We start from the raw sequence: 17625 nt of genomic DNA, 5'->3' as shown, positions 1-17625 counted from the left end.
TGTGAAGTGAAGGAGGCTGAGGGCAGACCTCGTTGCTGTCTACAGCTACCTGAAGGGACATTGTGCAGAGGCTGCTGCTGGGCTCTGCTCACAGGTAGTTGGAAACAGAACAATGGAAAATGGCCTCAAGCTGAGGCTGGGGAGGTTTAGATTGGACATTAGGAAAAGTTTTTTCATGGAGAGAGTGGTCAGGGACTGGAACGAGCTGCCCAGGGAGGTGGTGCAGTCACCCAGCCTGGCTGTGTTTCAGGATGGTTTGGATGTGGTGCTTGAGGCTATGGTTTGAGGTGAATCTTGTGGAGCAGGGTTCTAGGTTGGCCTTGGTGACCCTGAGGGGCTCTGCCAACCTGCCTGGTGCTGTGACTCTGTGATGACCACTAAGGGTATTGTACATTCCCTGCTGCTCAGCATCCGAAATCACAGTTTGGTCTCTGTGTGAAGCATCTGTGCCTGAGTTCAGCCTTAGGTGAATGGGCTGCAGGCAGGGAGCAGTGGAGGAGAGGTTTCACTTTCAGCATTTTTCAGGTGAGAAGAACTTTTCCTGTAATCCATATTGCTTCCAATGGCTAAAATCCTCCTATTTCAAGCTAACATTTTCCAGTCAGAGCTTCAGTGACCTTCAGCTGCTTGTCCACTGATGGAGGAGCTCATCAGATGTGCCACTTGATGGTTTTTCTCTCCTCAGCTTTGCAGCCAAACCTCCTCTCCTTCCCTCAGCAACAAGGCAGCCTTCTCCTCTCCCAGCCAGGACCCAGCCTTGCATCACAGGTAACTTGCCTCAGCCTATGCTCCAACACAGAGCCCTGCCCTGTGGAGCACTCATCTGCCAGAAGTGCTGCTTCACTGGGGCAGTTCAAGGCAGGACTGGACGTGGCACTTGGTGCCATGGTCTGGCCTTGAGCTCTGTGGTAAAGGGTTGGACTTGATGATCTGTGAGGTCTCTTCCAACCCTGATGATACTGTGAGACTGTGATTCACTGGGGGAAGGTGGCAGAGCAAATTGTGCCAGCTTCTCTTCTCGTGGCTCTGTGCATCTCTCCTTGCTGCTGTCTGCACAGGCTGTGGGCCGCTCTGGGCTCCCCGGCTCGTCGGTTGAACCCCACCTGGATGTACCCCAACATCTGCAAGTGGCAAAGCACCTAACTCCCTCAGGAGCATCTGAGGAACCCAGCGACCTGGAGGAGCTGGAGAAGTTTGCTAAGACTTTCAAACAAAGGCGAATCAAGTTGGGGTTCACACAGGTGAGCAGCCTGGTCCATGGCAATGCTGAGGTCACTTCTGGGTGTAACCACAGGGCTGAAACAGACCCAAAGAGATCATCACATCTAAGTCCCCTGCCAGAGCAGGTCACTCAGGAACACATCCAGACAGGCCTGGAAAGGCTCCACAGAAGGAGACTCCACAACCTCTCTGGGCAGCCTGTGCCAGGGCTCTGGGACCCTCACAGTCAAGCAGTTCCCCCTCGTGTTGAGCTGGAACCTCCTGTGCTGCAGCTTCCATCCATTGCTGCTTGTCCTATCCCAGGGAGCAGTGAGCAGAGTCTGTCCCCTCTTCCTGACCCCCAGCCCTCAGATATTCATAGACATTGATTAAATTCCCTCTCAGTCTTCTCTTCTCCAGACTAAGCAGCCCCAGGGCCCTCAGCCTCTCCTCATCAGGCAGTGCTCCAGACCCCTCATCATCCTCATAGCCCTCTGCTGGACTCTCTTCGGCAGATCTCTGTCCCTTTAAACCTGGGAGCCCAAACCTGAGTGAAGTACTCCAGATGGAGTCTCTCCAGGGCAGAGTAGAGGTCGTGGAGAGCCTCCTTTGAATCAGCTTTTACTAAGAGGGAAAGAATGGCCTGGAGGTGATGACAAAGGCAGGCTGAGCTCAGAAGGGCTGGCTTCATTCCCTGGCTTCATGGGGTCTCACCAGGGCTGGGGGAGTTTGTGGCAGAGCTGTGGATGAAGGAAGGGCTGGACTGGATACAGTTTGGTGCCCTTTGGAGGAATCCTTTACAAAGGTATGAAGAGAAAAGCCCTTCCTAATAAGTCATGACTGTGACCTCATTGTCTGCACCTTCTGCAGCACACAGAGGCTCAGAGACTTGGGCCAGGTTCCCATGGGCAAAAAGAAGCCACTTTCTCTGGAGGTCTCTTCCAACCTGGTCGATTCTGTGGAAGGCAGGTCATGGAAAGGAGGCTGAACCTGTGCTGGAAGCAACCTGACAGCGGGAGGCTGTGAGGGCTGCTTCTGAGCTTATGCTGTGACTTGGCTCTTCCCTGCAGGGTGACGTTGGACTTGCCATGGGCAAGCTCTACGGCAACGACTTCAGCCAGACCACCATTTCCCGCTTTGAGGCTCTCAACCTGAGCTTTAAGAACATGTGCAAGCTCAAACCGCTGCTGGAGAAGTGGCTGAGCGATGCAGGTACCCGACACAGCATGCAGCAATGTCTTGGCCAGGACCAGAGGATCCTTCCAGGAACCTCCAGTAAAAGCCAGGGAGGTTGGAGCTGGAGCTAGCACCTCTCAGATGGGAGGCTGGGGTGGGAGCAGGCTGCACTCCTCTGTGGGTCAGGCAGCAGAAGCCTGGAGGTCAAACCACGTCTGTCCTTTGTCTCTGGCAGTGTGGTGCAATTCGGTGTCTGGGGCAGCTCTTGCTTGTTGCTTCCTGCTCTGTTGCATGGCCTGGGGCAAATCACTGAGCTGATCCATCCAGTCCCTCCTTGTGATAACCAGAAAGAATAGGAAGGGACTCTGAGTGCTCAGAGATCAGCCCATGGGCAGTAATTAGAAAAGGAAGATAGCACCACGAGGGGAATCCCCAGCAGCAGGGCTGAGCTGGTGTCCTCTGCTGCCTGACAGCCCCCCAGCAGCAGAGCTGAGCTGGTGTCCTCTGCTGCCTGACAGCCCCCCAGCAGCAGCAGAACTGGGCTGGTGTCCTCTGCTGCCTGACAGCCCCCCAGCAGCAGCAGCAGAGCTGAGCTGGTGTCCTCTGCTGACTGACAACCACCCAACAGCAGCAGCAGAACTGGGCTGGTGTCCTCTGCTGACTGACAACCACCCAGCAGCAGCAGCAGAACTGGGCTGGTGTCCTCTGCTGCCTGACAGCCCCCCAACAGCACCAACAGAACTGGGCTGGTGTCCTCTGCTGTCTGACAACCACCCAGCAGCAGCAGCAGAACTGGGCTGGTGTCCTCTGCTGCCTGACAGCCCCCCAACAGCACCAACAGAACTGGGCTGGTGTCCTCTGCTGCCTGACAGCCCCCCAACAGCACCAACAGAACTGGGCTGGTGTCATCTGCTGCCTGACAACCACCCAACAGCAGCAGCAGCACTGGGCTGGTGTCCTCTGCTGCCTGACAACCACCCAACAGCAGCAGCAGGACTGGGCTGGTGTCCTCTGCTGTCTGACAGCCCCCCAACAGCAGCAGGACTGGGCTGGTGTCCTCTGCTGCCTGAGAACCACTGCAGGAAGACAGCAGGCTCATGTGCTTCACCCAGCCCTTCAGGAGTTGCATGTTTGCCCAAGTTATCATGTGAGGAGATGTCTCAGCTGCACACAGCCTGACCTCACTGGTGCAACCCAACATCTTTAACTGTATGAAATTAAACAGTTGGCAAAGATGCGGTCCCCAGGCTGGAAATCAAGGCTGGGAAAAGGAGAAGTGATGCAGTGATTAATATTTCAGCACTCTTAATCCTCTCCTGCTTTAGACAAGATCACTGCTGGATTTGGGGCCGTTGGAGCAGTTTTGATCATAATTAGGGGAAGGATTCACTGTATTGGAACTTTTAACTGACTTTAGGAGCTGCCAGAGAGAATCTAGGAACAAAAAAAAACCTCTTTCTCTGTTTAAATGTCTCTTTTCCTTTTCCTCCAGAATCTGCTCCTTTGGATTCTTCCATGAGCACTCCTAACTCCTACCCCTCAGTGAATGAGATGTTTGGAAGGAAAAGAAAGAAGAGGACCAGCATCGAGACCAACATTCGCTCCACGCTGGAGAAGAGATTTCAAGATGTGAGGGGGAAATCTTCCCATCTGCTGTGGCCCCTCTCTGAGTTTGACATTTGTTAGGTCACAGGAGCATTGAAGCCTCAAAAAAGGCAGAAGTCTTCTTGTTTGTTTGCTTTGATAGCAGCCTAGAAACTGCTTGAAGGGGTTAGCCAGGAAAGTGGTTAGAAAGCCAAAGAAATCCCAGCCCTTGGTAAATGTTGTGCTAGAAGAAGTTGGGTTTCATTGCTGCATCTCTCCATGATCAGGCACTGATTTCCCCTTTACTCTGCTCTGGTGAGACCCCATCTCCAGTACTGCCTCCAGTTGTGGTGTCCCCAGCATACAAAGGACACTTGAAGTGAGCCTAGAGGAGGCCACAGAGATGATCCAAGGTCTGGAGCAGGTCTGCTATGAGGACAGACAGAGGAAGGGGAGCTGGGGGTGTTCAGCCTGGAGAAGAGAAGACTCTGGGGGACATTAGAGCTGCTTGCCAGTACCTGAAGGGATCCTACAAGAAGGATGGAGAGAGAACTGTAGTGATAGAATGAGGGGCAGTGGCTTCAAACTAGAGAAGAGGAAATTTAGATTGGATGTTAGGAACAAGTTCTGCACCACGAGGGTAGTGGAACACTGGAACAGGTGTTCCAAACCCCTGATCACTCCCAGGACTCAGAAGAAACCATAGGTACCATTATTTCCCCTTACAAATGAGGGAGGGGGGCAAGAAAGAGGAGAAATGGCTGTTCTAAGGTGGTGCAGGCAGGTGCCCAAGCAGCACTCACAGCTTGGGTGTGCTGTGTAGTGACAAGAACACCACCAGCCACTCACATTGTCCTGAGCAGTGATTTAGGGTTAAGATCAGAGCCTGATGCTTTGTGCAATAACAGGGCCAGGTGCTGTGACTCATTGCCAGCTGAATCCCTGGGTCCTGATGTTGAATCAGAGGCACTTTCTGGTTCACAGAGCACAGTCTCTCACCCAAATATTTACCCTTTGTATTAGAAGCAGATTTTCTTCCCTCCCCAGATTACAGCCAACCCCACCCTGGTTCTCCACTTTTCCAGCAGCAGGAGTGTTACATTGAGAGTGTAAAGTACAGCTCCTTGGGGCTTCCTTTAACCTCCTGCCTTTTCTCAGCAGAACCCCAAGCCCAGTTCAGAGGAGATATCCTTGATAGCAGAGCAGCTCTCCATGGAGAAGGAGGTGGTCCGGGTCTGGTTCTGCAACCGGCGTCAGAAGGAGAAGCGGATCAGCTGCCCAATGCCATCCCCCATCAAGTCACCCATCTACAACTCCAGACTGGTGAGAGGCTTTGGACTAAGGAGTCCTGCCTGCCGTGCCAGACAAGAAGGGAAGGGGGTGGGAGGATGCAGCAAGGTTTGCTGGAAATGGAAACAAGACAAAACACTCAAGTTCTTGAGCTGCTGGCAAGCCTGCTCGAGTCCAGTGGGTGACTACCTCTGCAGGGCTATGTGGAGAGGCAGCTGGGCAAACACTCAGCATCCCACCTTGAATGGAGTCTCATGCCTGCAGCTCCAGAACACTTCTTCTGCTCTGTAAATGAAAGCAATAGAAAGGCTTCCCAGAAGGCACAGATCAGTCGTGGGATAGTTCATCCCAACAGGGATGCTGCCTGAAACTTTCCATCCTGGGATTAGTAACTAAAAGCTTTCCAAAGATGATGGAGGAGGAATGAGAATTACATCCACTTGTCTCAATTAACTTCTGAACCCTGAAACTTAGTGCTAGCCACTTACGTGCCAGTTTGTGGGCAGGAGTGCAGGACACACTTTGGCAGTGCCACCTGCCCTTCTCATGGTGCCCACCCACGTTTTGGCAAGTGCATGTCAGAAAGGCTGAAGAAAAGAGAACCCCTTGTGAGAGCTGGTGGAAGCAGCTCCTTGCCACTGCCTGTCAGTGGCTGCTGTGGATTACAAGCTGCTGCTGCTGCTGCTTTTCTGCTAGTTAATAGTCACTTAGTTGCCTCCACTTAGAGGCAGGAATCTCCTTGTGGTGCTGGAGTAGATGTGAGTGGGAGGGAGCAATATTTTATCCTGGAATCTTCTGGGCTTTGGAATTACCCATCAGAAGGCAGGCCAACATCACAAGAGGTTGGGTCAGCTGTTGCACAACACCTTCAGCCTCCAGTCAGCAGCACAAGTGCTGCTTGCAGGCCATGGCTTTGTAAAGCAGCAGCAGCTTTGGCGGATAACTGCCCTCTGAACACGTCGTAGAGCACTGAGCCTTTGCTCACCAGGCCCTCTGAGCAACACCTTGCCTTCAGTCAAAGCAGCATGGTCGAACAGCAAATGCTCCAGGCTTGCTTTGATTGCAGCCATCAAGTTGCTAATTGTCACCTGAGGATTCTCACCCACCAGGAACTCCCTGCAGGAAAAGAGATTACTTGTGTCAAAGACACGAGTCAGCTGGGATGTTTCAGGCTGAGAACACCCCAAGGCCAGCAGCTGAATCTCAGATGGCTTCTGTTTGATAACTTCAGGGTTTTCCGTAGCTGATCCATACATCTAAACCTAGAGTGTCAGGCAGATGTAGTATTCATTCTGGTTTCCCTCTGTGGCTGTGGGTATGCTGCTGCTGCTGCTGCACTACAGTACCTATGGGAGCCTTCCTGCCTATGGCAGGGAGTTGGAACTGGATGATCTTTGAGGTCACTTCCAACCCAAACCATTCTATGTAGATTAAAGAAAAACCTGCCTGGGAAGCCAGCACACTCTAAGGGGAGTGTGAAAGGGATGGCATTTGGTGATCTACACCTTCACAGTACCAGGTGCTTATTCTTTGTCTCTGTTTGTCTCTAGGTCTCTACCTCAGGGTCCTTGGGGCCCCTCTCAGTCAATCCGGTGCACAGCACCATGCCTGGGACTGGTAAGCCTCCAGAAACCTTCCTCAGCATTCCTTCTCTTCTTCCTCTGCTCTTGCTCTCTGTCTACCTGCTGTCTAGGTCACATTTGCAAGTCACTCCTCATAAGACCCTTGGATTTGGCCTGGGAAACTATCCCCACATAACTAATGTATAAGGAGTAAGAGCAGCTGAGTCTTCCTCTTGGCTGGAATAAAGACATGGAGAGTTTCCTGGGCATGGTAACGTTCCCAGGATAATGCTTGGCAAATCTGACTGGAGTTTGGGGGTCAGGCACACCCAGGAGCCAACAAGAATCAGAGAATCAGTCAGAGTTGGAAGGGAGCACAAGGGTCATCTAGTTCAAATCTTCTGCCATGGGCAGGGACACCCTACCCTAGAGCAGGCTGCACACAGCCTCAGCCAGCCTGGCCTCAAACACCTCCAGCCATGGGGCCTCAACCACCTCCCTGGGCAACCCATTCCAGCCTCTCACCACTCTCATCACCAACAACTTCCTCCTCATGTCCAGCCTGAACCTACTCGCCTCCAGCTTTGCTCCATTCCCCCCACTCCTGCCACTCCCTGATAGCCTAAAAAGTCCCTCCCCAGCGTTTTTGTAGCCCACTTCAGATCCTGGCAGGCCACAAGAAGGTCCCCTGGGAGCCTCCTCTGCTCCAGCCTGCACAGCCCCAACTCTTTCAGGCTGTGCTCACAGCAGAGCTGCTGCAGCCTCTGAGCATCCTCCTGGCCCTGCTCTGGAAAAGCTCCAGCACATGTCCAGAGAAGAGGAGAGTTTAGGGGTAGGTTACTGTGCTTCTTCAGAAGAAAACAGATCTCCTTCAAGAAGTGCAATCCACACAGAAACCAAATGCTGGAGAGAGCAGTCCTGGCTCTCTCTGGCTGGGGCAGTGAGTCAGATGAACACCAGGATGGCAGCAAAGTATGGTGGCAGTGTTTGGGCTTGGGCTGTCCTTGTCAGGAAAAGGAGACCCCAGCCTTATTCTGCTTTCTCTGCTACACAGTAACATCATCGTGTTCCCCAGGGAACTCCAGCAGGCCCTCGTCCCCTGGCAGTGCCCTCCATGCCAGCAGCCCCGGCACAGCCCAGAGCAACTCCAAAGCTGCAATGAACTCGTCCGGTTTCAACTCTTCAGGGTAAGGCAGCAGGGGCCCACAGCCTGGGGAGGATGCTGGAGGGCTTGGGAGAAATGCAATGGGACCTTAAAGAGGAACATGCAGAGCCTTAGAGGCTCCAGCAGTGTGGAGCTACGTGGTTCTTACATGAAGGACTTGTAGTGGTAAGACAAGAGGCATTGGATTGAAAACGAGGAGGGAAGGCTGAGACTGGAGATTAGGGAGAAATTCTTTCCAGTGAGGATGGGGAGAGACTGGCACAGGTTGCCCGGGGAGGTTGTGGATGCTCCCTCCTTGGAGGTGTTCAAGGCCAGACTGGATCAACCCTTGAACAACCTGAGCTAGTGGAAGGTGTCCCTGCACATGGCAGGGGGCTGGAACTGAATGACCTTGAAGGTCCCTTCCAACCCTATAGATCCGTGACTCACCTGCAGCTTGTGAGGATGTTGCTGCTTTTTCAGTCCTTGAAGCCAGACAGCAAACCAGGTTTTGCCAGAAAATCTGTACTGGTTTAAAAATTAATAATAAATTCAAGCACACAAAAACTTGATAGAAATGCTGGCCATAAGGATTGTCCTAAACTAACTCCTTGTGTGGAGGAAGCAGCAGAACAGGGTTTATTTTGCTGGTTCTGCTTTGGTAACCCTCTCCACAGCCACTTTTCTCTCCTACAGTGCCACCCAGAGAGCTCTCTGCAGAGTTATGGTTCCACTGTGGCAGATGAAACAGCAACACAGATTTTTCTCCTGCTCTGCCTTTAGATGCTGTGAAGGATTAAGAGTTTATGGGCTTAGAGCTGGGTTCTGTGGGCTTCACATGGGCTCAGAGCTCTTCTGGTTATTTCACTGAACGTGCCTCTGCCCCAGCTTGTGCTGCTCCAACCTCTCTGCTCTTGTAGTTTCTACACTGCATCAAGGATGCTGCGTTAGGAGGAAGGCAACAGAGAGCAGAGGGCATTACTCATAGCTGCTGGGCTTCCTGAGTCAGGCATTACCCTGTCCCATGAATCATAGAATCAATCAGGTTGGAAGAGAGCTCCAAGATCGTCCAGTCCAGCCTAGCACCCAGCCCTAGCCAGTCAACCAGACCATGGCACTAAGTGCCCCAGCCAGTCTTCTCTTGAACACCTCCAGGGATGGTGACTCCACCACCTTCCTGGGCAGCCCATTCCAATGCCAATCACTCTCTCTGACAACAACTTCCTTCTAACATCCAGCCTAGACCTCCCCTGGCACAATTTGAGGCTGTGTCCCCTTGTTCTGTTGCTGGGTGCCTGGGAGAAGAGCCCAACCCCACCTGGCTACAGCCTCCCTGCAGGTAGTTGCAGACAGCAATGAGCTCTGCCCTGAGCCTCCTCTTCTGCAGGCTGCACACCCCCAGCTCCCTCAGCCTCTCCTCATAGGGTTTGTGTTCAGACCTCCCCTGGCATGGAGGAAGCCCAACAGCCAGGTAGTGTGTGTGAAATCAGGAGCACAGTGGAAGAAGCTGCTCAGGGTTTGCTGCGAGCTTCCCTTAGGAGCGAAGGATCATTTGCAGGCTGCCAAGTTGAAGTGAGGCTGGAAAGGGAGTAACAAGGATTTTTACTGGGAGGGAAACTGTTAACAACATGGCAACTGTGGCTCTTATTTCCTGTGTCACAAACAGATCTTGGTACCGATGGAATCAACCTACCTACCTCCACTGAGCTGACTCTTCCACCACCTGTAAAAGGAGCTCTGACTTCTAGCTATGGACCAACCAGGAGCAACGCTTGGGGCAACATCTATTGTTCCAGTGCCTTCAAAATGCTGCCCAAATGAAGGTCTTGTTTAAGGCAACCCATAGCAACGGAACTCTCCAGGGACTCAAACCCGCAGCAGCCCTTCCCCAAGGATTCTCAATGCCAGCAGTGACATGACCATGCTCTTCCAGGCGCTCACTGCGAGAAGCAGCCCTTGCTTAGCACTGCTCGCATGACACACTGCCCTCTGCTTGCAAACCTCTGCATTCCCACTGGATTGCCTGCCCACCTCTCATCTGGAAGGATTTCTTTGTCAGCACCCTCTTTTCTCCTCCCTGCTCCCCCTCCCCACTCGTTTCAGAGCTTCCCCTAAGGAGGGTCTATCACTGCTGTTACTGTCACGCACACCTCTCACGAACCCCCCCAAACTGAGCCAAGGTTACCCAGTTCATTTCACCAGAGTCCTGTGTCTAGATGTGAGCCTTGGTTCTCCACAGGCTTCCAAGGTCAATGGCACTGTGCTTTCTCCACCACCACACCTGCTTTGCTTTGAGCCATTCTGCTCTCTTTCTAAAGGTGCTCTTTTTCCCCCTCCCCCCCCCTTTCTTCCCCACTTCCCTCCCCACCCCCCCCCTTTTTTTTTAATTAAGTATTTTAGAGCAATTTTTTTTTCCTTTTAAAAAAGTTGTTGTCTTTTGCAAAAAAATTGTGTCCAGGTCTTGTTATTGTTCTCATTTGCCCTCACTGGAGCATGTCACTGTTTGAAAACCTTGGGTGGACTTTTGCCTCTGTTGACCACCAAAAAAAAAGAGCAGTTTATGTTGATTCGATGGGACAAGGATTAGCCTCGACCCTTCCCTTCTTTGTTTTCTTCATCCTTTTGAGATTTATCTACCACCAAATGCAAACAACAGCTCTGGAGCAGAGGTGTGCCTGTGTTCTGGTCTTTCCTGTAAGCCATGTAGCTTGCCTGCTCTTCTCCTCCTGGGAGGTCAAAGTCCTATTGCTCAGGTGTGAATCCTGAGGGTCTGCTGCCTGCAAACCTTTCTTAATTCCATGAGATGCCAAAGTGCATGCAGGAAACTTCAACTCTCACAGCATCTCACCAGGGAAATTGTGGTTGCTTTGCAGCTCTCCACTTGAAAAGAGGCAGCTACTGAGTTTTGTTAAAGCAGATTTGAGCAATACCAAACCTCGGCCAGGTTGTCTGTGGGTCTGAGTAATTCACTCAGTGGAACTAGAGTAAAAATCAGCATCCAGATTGTAAATAGACATTTTGGAGTAATAGTCTCTTTTTTTTATCCTGATGACTTTGTTTTTTAGGGAAATGTGAGCTTTGTTTTTTGTTAGGGTGGGTTTGTTTGGAGGGGTTTTTGTTTGTTTGGGGTTTTTCTGTTGTTGTTGTTTTGTTTGGCTTTTTGTAAGTAAATATTATCCTCTGTCATTTCTGGGGAGGGGGAAAAAAATACCTGATCCATTGTTTCTTGTCCTGTTCTCAGTCTTCTGTGATGAATTAATTGCTAGAGGGAGTCTGTGGACCTGTAGAATTTATCAGCTACCTTCACCCAAAGTATTGAGCTCACAGGATGTTGGGGGTTGGAAGGGATCCAAGGAGATGATCCAGTCCAATCCCCCTGCCACAGCAGGACAATCCACAGATCACAGAGGAACACATCCAGACAGGCCTTGAAAGGCTCCATGGAAGGAAACCCCACAACCTCTCTGGGCAGCCTGTGCCAGGGCTCTGTGAGCCTTAAAGAAGTTCCCCCTTGTGTTGAGGCTGAACCTCCTGTGCTGCAGCTTCCATCCATTGCTGCTTGTCCTATCCCAGGGAGCAGTGAGCAGAGCCTGTCCCCCCCACCTGGCAGCCCTCAGATACTTATAAACATTTACCAAATCCCCTCTCAGTCTTCTCTTTTCCAGACAAAGCAGCCCCAGGTCCCTCAGCCTCTCCTCATCAGCCATGCCCTCCAGTCCCCTCCTCATCCTCACAGCCCTCTGCTGGACCCTCTCCAGCAGATCCCTGTCCCTCTCCAACTGGGGAGCCCAAAACTGAACACAGTATTCAAGATGAGGTCTGATCAGGGCAGAGTAGAGGAAGAGAAGAACCTCCCTTTCTCTGCTGGACACACTCCTCCTAATGCACCCCAGGATCCCACTGGCCTTCTTGGCCACAAGGGCACATTGCTGTGCCATGGGGAACTTGTTAGCCACCAGGACCCAAACAGGAGCCCTACCTGCACAGTGTATATAGCACTGCAATTGTGGCTTTGGGTGAGGTTTTGGTGTAGAAGCAGCCACTGATGATAACAAGAGAGGACTGGAAAAGCTCAGGTACCACTTCTTGGGGAGGGGAAGGAAATGAAGTATTTCTGAAAATACTACAAAATGTTCCAAATGTTCTGACCAAGAGAGAGAAAAAAAAACCAAAGAAAGGAGAAATTGTTGTTTGTGTTTCCTGGATTCTCTCCCATCACTCATTTAACCTCTAACTGGGCACATTTTCATCATCTCTGGTTTTCAGTGAAAACATTAATAGGAAATGAAACTTTTTTTTCCCCCTCTCCAACAAAATCTGTTCTGATTTTAAAACCATTTTATGTTGGGAAAGCAAAAAAATAATGGAGAGGAGGAAGCACTGATCTAACTTTTCTGATTGCTGTGGCACTTCTTTCTGCCTTCTCTCTGTGCTGGGGGGGGTCCCTGCCTCCGTATCCTCTACAGTAGGGGCCAAAATGCTGGCAAAGGAAAGAAAAATCAGGAAGCTTCAGCTCAAATATAAGAGCAACTTCTGCCTCTGGTTGGACTGTGGATTACATTTTAATGTCCAGAGCCTTTATAACACACAACCACTCCCTGGAGTGCAGCACCCACAACAGACCTTAAGTGGCCACAGATGAGTCCTCTCTGAATGATTGGTTTCACTCCCAGAGCAGAGCTCTTTGGCCGTGGGGAAGGTTTTCATTGTTTCTGACGAACAATCTCCTTCAGACAGCTTTTAAAGCAAACTGAATAAACAGAAATTACATGGAACTGGCACGGAGCTCTCTGGCAGGGCTAGGAGGAAGCAGAGCTCTGTGGCGGTTACTCATTCCTGCCTCTGCTCAGCTCCTCTCTCACTCACCCTGTTCTGCGTGTTCTGTGTCACACCTCCCTGGGCATCCTGCACCACATCCCAGCTCCGGCCCCAAGCGTTCCCTGCTCACTGGGCGAGGGGGATTGGACAGGATGACCTTTGAGGGTCCTTTCCAATCCGATGCAATCTGTGATCCCAAACCGACTCCTCTCTCAGCCTCCCCTCTTCGCACCTAGTGCAGGACACCGCAAAGGTGACCGCTCCAAGTCCACTCAGCCTCTCTTTTCAAAGCTGCCATAAAATCTGGAAGCACACTTGATAAAAACCAACCAACAACAAAAAAAGGGGGGTGGAGGGAATCGCCTCCCCTCTTGTCTGATTCTCCACTTCATTCTCTTTCACCAGCGAGAAAAACATTCAGGCAGATTAAAATCCTGGGGACCTTATGTGACTGGCAGCCGGAGGGCTGAAGCTGGATGGAGCTTCCTGCCTGGCTGCCGCCCTCCAAACGCCCGTCCTCGTTTTGCCGACTTCCTTGTGCCCCGCAGCTCTCCCTGCCCGGGGCACGCAGCCCTTTGCGCTCCGGGGCAGGACAGACAGGGATGGGGAGCAGGGAGCAAGAGGTGCCCGGCAGAGTCTCCGGGCAAGGGCAACAGAGAGCCGGCAACGTGACCCGGGGCATCCTCCGCGGCAGGAGTTGCCTGGCCGGGGGCGGGGAGGAGAGGGAAGGGGAGGGCAGATAAAAGCCTCTCCGGCGCCGCTGCCTCCTCCCTTCCCGGGCAGCGCTGGAGCCCGCAGCCGGACGGCAGGTCCCGGGAGCGCAGAGCCGGTCCAGGTCCCGGCGCAGGGATCTTGGGGTAAGGAGCGGGCGGGGAGCTGCTGGAGAACCCCGGGGCAAGGAGCGGGCGGGGAGCTGCTGGGGAACCCCGGGGCAAGGAGCGGGCGGGGAGCTGCTGGGGAACCCCGGGGCAAGGAGCGGGCGGGGAGCTGCTGGGGAACCCCGGGGTAAGGAGCGGGCTGGAAGCTCCTGGAAAACCCCGGAGTAAGGAGCGGGCGGGGGGCTGCTGGGGATCCCCGGGGTAAGGAGCGGGCGGGGGGCTGCTGGGGATCCCCGGGGTAAGGAGCGGGCGGGGGGCTGCTGAGGACCCCCGGGGCAAGCGCCAGTCCCGCCCGCAGTCCCATGCAGTTCGCGGAGGGGGTCTGGTCCTTCTGGCCGTCCCGGTCGCTGCGGTGTCCACTGCCCCCACCGCGGGGAGCGGCGGCCGGGGAGGCCCGGGGCACTTTGGCTCGGGAGAGTGCTGGGATCTTGTTTAACGCGTTTGGGGTTTGATAAGGAGAGTGGTGCAGGGAAAGGGTGCTAGAGGCCTCAGGGGAGCAGCAGGCTCCCGGGAAGGGCACAAGACATGCTTGGGGGTGGTCTTTTGGCCTGTTTTGTTTGTGTGTGGTTTGGGTTTGGCTGCTCTCCTTTCCCCCGGAGTATCCACGAACGCACCGGGGTGCAATAGTGAGTTGGAGGTCTGCACAAAGAGCTGAGGGGGCTGCTGGGCTCCTAACGTCCTTGCTCTGTGTTCAGCAGGATGGTTTCTGTCCTTCTCGAGGTGACCTGCAGCCTCCTTGCCTGGCTGGTTCTGTACATCTGCTTCTGCCACTGGAGCAAGCACCGCTCCTACGAGTGGAGCTGCCGCTTGGTCACCCTGCTGCACGGGGTGATTGTCACCTGCCTCTCTGGTTATGTTACTCTGCTGGATGGCCCCTGGCCTCTGACCCATGCAGGTATGTTTGGAGCTTACCCTGACACATCTCCTTGTCATACGGTGGGGCTGTCTCTGGTTCTGTTACAGGTAGAGCTGGGGGCTGACTGCTTTAGCTGCTTACTCTCTTATGTGTATAGTTTTGAGGCATGTTGGGGGGAGAGCTTTATTTAACTCCCCTGCTTCTTCTCCAGCCCTTAACACTTTTTACTGCTAATATTTTAGTTTTTGGCTTACCCCTGTATATAGTGAATTTTTTCAGGCTGGCAGCCTGACTTTGCTACTACACCTAGTGCTGGAATAATGTGTTGAGAACAGACTAAGTGCTGCTTGCATCTTCAAGGGTGTAGTAACTCCTGGCATTGGGCTGTGGGGTTTTGTTTGATGTTTTCTATCTCAGATAATTCTGGGTCAGGCTTTCTCTCTCTCTGCTTTCAAAAAGGGAGGGGAGGAAAAGGCAAACAGACGTATGGCAGGATGGGATGGCCTGGGCAGCTTTGCTGAAATGAGAAGGGAGGGCAGAAGCAGACATCCAAGCTTCCAGCTGGGCACTTGGCCCATAGGCTGGAAACTAAGGAGGAAAGAAGTATGCTCGCAGCCTGTACTGCTGCCTGTTGTAGAAGAATGTCCTAAAACCCCAGGCTGATGTGCACATCTTTCATTTCAGGTTCACCAAACACATCTCTTCAGACCCATGTGCTGTGCCTGACCTTGGGTTACTTCCTCTTTGACCTGGGCTGGTGCCTCTATTTCCAGACGGAGGGGCACCTAATGCTGTTTCATCACATGCTGAGCATCAGCGGCATGATCCTGGTGCTGGCCTTGGGGAAGTCTGCTGCAGAAGTCACTGCCGTTGTCTTTGTCAATGAGATCACCAACCCTCTGCTCCAGACCCGCTGGTTTCTGCGTGAAGTGGGCTGCTACCACACTTTCCTGGGAGAGGTGGTGGATTTCTTCTTCGTGCTCCTCTTCCTGGCGCTGCGGATCGGAGGAGGAGCTCTGATCTTGCACGCGATGGTGGCAGCCCCTGATCCCAGCTGGCTCCTCAAGGCTGGAGGCCTGGCCATGTACGTTGTGTCTCTGGCCTTCATGGTTGAAATCTGCCGCTTTGCCAGGAGGAAAATGTTGAAAAAGTATCATTCCTGGGCCAGCCTGAGGAGCGTGGGTGTGGGTGCAGCCCCGAAAAGTAACGGGCACTCGGCAGCTCGGTGATGGCGTTGGCACGGCAATCCCTTGGGCTATGCTCCTGGCTACAGAAGCCTATTCCTGTGAAAGGGACTCCTAAAAGCCATGTGGCATTGACTTTCTGGCACTGGCTGTGCTCTGCTACCCCTGGAGGAGATGACTAAGTGCTAGGAACATGGGAAATCTGGCAGAAGAGGCATCTGAGTGGAAATCTGAGGAACCTGCCGTGCCTCCTGATCTCTGATCCCCTGCCTTCTCCAGCAAGTCTCAAGGAGGGTGGCAATGCCAAACCTACTCAGACTGCACAGTCTGTGTGTTCTGTAATTGCTTTGGAGGGAGAATCATTTCACAGAGTAGAGCCAGAAAATCAAGTCTGAAGAATCCCATCTTCGTGCCAGTGAGGAGTGGGTAGAGCTGTGACCTAACAAAGATGTACTGAGCCTCACTCTCCCTTAATGCTGGAGTTGGACACCATGCTTGAAGGAAAGCCTCTGAACAAGATTGAAGCACTTGCAGAGGTACAGTGGAGTTATCCTTTGCGTGTGTGAAGTGATGGTGCTCGAGGTGAGGCAATACTTTACCTCCTTGGTTTTAATCACCTTATTTATTTAGCTTTTTCCATTGCATTGCATTCAAGCAGACACTGATTTTAGAGCAGCAGGACTTCACTGGGATTGACTCAGGCCCTTGCAAGCAAGTCAGGAATTAGACTTGGTCCACTAAACTCCAGAAGCCTTGGGTTGCTTTAGGAAGAAAAGCAAAACATGCATTTTGTGGGTGAGACACAAGCCCTCCCTCTCTGGGTGCTCTTTCTGTCTTGGCGCTGGCTCATTTACAGGCCACTTAAGTTGAATGCATGGCTAACAACTCTAAGAAGTGGTTCTCTTCAGAGGAGAGAGTGAAGTTGAAGCAGATGTCAGTGTTACATCTGCTCAGCACCGGCAGGTCTTGGAGCAGTTCTCTCGTTTCCTTTACCTCTCAAAATGATGTCCTGACATTTCTCCTTGGGTTTTAATGTGAATTTCCCTCTGTTTAAGGCTGCAGCTCAGCTTTACCCTCCAACAAGCCTTGCTTGCAGCTGAGAAGCAAATGGCCTTGTATTGCCCTCAGGCTTAGGAAGGCTGATTTCCTTTTCCTTCTGCTTTCAACGACCTTGTTTAGAGGAGCTTCTTGGTGAAGCTGGAGAGCACCTTGAACAGCCTGTGTGACTCTTGCTCAAGTGAGGTTTCATCCCTGCTGCAGAAGTGAAGGAGAGGAGGAGGAGGAATACATCATCTGTGGGGAAGCAGCCTTGTCATAGCTCCTCCATGCCTCTTATCTCACCAACTTTGGCACTGTTCAGAGCAGCTATCTGCCTGAGCTGGGGGTTAGAACAAGGTGTCTGGAGAGATTAAAAGGTGACATGGGGTAACCTAACTTTTGACATGCCCTCTGAATGCCTCGCAGCTGTGAATCCAGGCAAATCAAGAGGCTAATATGTTGACTAAAACAGGAGCCTTGCACCTCCTGCAAGGTTGTCAGCATGGCTCTGAGAGCCTGGCATCAGGAGGTATGCTCTCTTGACAGAGCTGCTGTGCTCTTCTGAAAGCTCTTGTGAGTGGTGAGACACAAAATAAAGGTTTCTGGGTTTTTTAAAATAAAAACAATCAAAATTGTTATGTTCTTTTGTGCTAAATCTTAAGGAAGCTAATGTTGAGCAAGACAAGCTTGAGAGTAGCCTAAGCATGCTGAGGGTAGCCTAAGCACGCTATGGCTAGTAGGCACTGTCAGAGCTCTGGCTGGTGCCCTTCGTGCAGTTCAGGAAGGAGTGAGCTGGTGGGGAAACAAGTACAGGCTGAGCTCTGTGCTCTGAGGCTCAAGCTTGAGGTTTGAAGGCTAGATGAAGGTAAACTGAAGCTCAGATTTGTGACTAATG

General features: G+C 52.3%; 2 protein-coding genes across 5 annotated transcripts in view; both read left to right on the top strand.

Moving 5' to 3' along the window:
• POU2F3 (POU class 2 homeobox 3) overlaps positions 1-10323 on the top strand; it is a 53946-nt gene extending 43623 nt beyond the window's left edge. For 2 of the 3 annotated variants that reach the window (XM_064173215.1, XM_064173214.1), the window contains 8 exons: positions 686-768; positions 1059-1241; positions 2271-2412; positions 3869-4005; positions 5122-5283; positions 6801-6867; positions 7867-7999; positions 9623-10323. In XM_064173215.1, coding sequence (XP_064029285.1) covers positions 686-768; positions 1059-1241; positions 2271-2412; positions 3869-4005; positions 5122-5283; positions 6801-6867; positions 7867-7999; positions 9623-9662 — 947 coding nt within the window. In that variant the 3' untranslated portion in view covers positions 9663-10323. The remainder of the gene's footprint in view (positions 1-685; positions 769-1058; positions 1242-2270; positions 2413-3868; positions 4006-5121; positions 5284-6800; positions 6868-7866; positions 8000-9622) is intronic. The other variant, XM_064173217.1, reaches the window with a different exon arrangement.
• A 3232-nt stretch (positions 10324-13555) lies between these two features.
• Positions 13556-17366, top strand: LOC135191190 (TLC domain-containing protein 5-like). 2 transcript variants are annotated; one of them, XM_064173265.1, is made up of 3 exons: positions 13556-13631; positions 14348-14547; positions 15193-17366. In XM_064173265.1, exons 2-3 carry the CDS (start codon positions 14352-14354, stop codon positions 15735-15737), a joined length of 741 nt encoding a protein of 246 aa, XP_064029335.1. In that variant the 5' UTR covers positions 13556-13631; positions 14348-14351; the 3' UTR covers positions 15738-17366. The 2 variants fall into 2 exon arrangements, with proteins under 2 accessions (XP_064029335.1, XP_064029334.1); XM_064173264.1 differs by having other exon boundaries at positions 13562-13631; positions 14351-14547.
• Positions 17367-17625: the final 259 nt, after the last annotated feature.

Source organism: Pogoniulus pusillus, chromosome 38, assembly GCF_015220805.1.
Source record: "Pogoniulus pusillus isolate bPogPus1 chromosome 38, bPogPus1.pri, whole genome shotgun sequence".
NCBI classification, from domain to species: domain Eukaryota; kingdom Metazoa; phylum Chordata; class Aves; order Piciformes; family Lybiidae; genus Pogoniulus; species Pogoniulus pusillus.
The sequence above is the reverse complement of the archived record's forward strand: the minus strand, read 5'-3'. Positions and strand labels throughout refer to the sequence as shown.

Bases quoted from the DNA above. Each gene is read 5' to 3' on its own strand.
- LOC135191190 (XM_064173265.1), top strand. From the start codon at position 14,352: ATGGTTTCTGTCCTTCTCGAGGTGACCTGCAGCCTCCTTGCCTGGCTG. The intron at 14,548-15,192 runs GTATGTTTGGAG...CTTTCATTTCAG, and splicing joins CTGGCCTCTGACCCATGCAG to GTTCACCAAACACATCTCTT.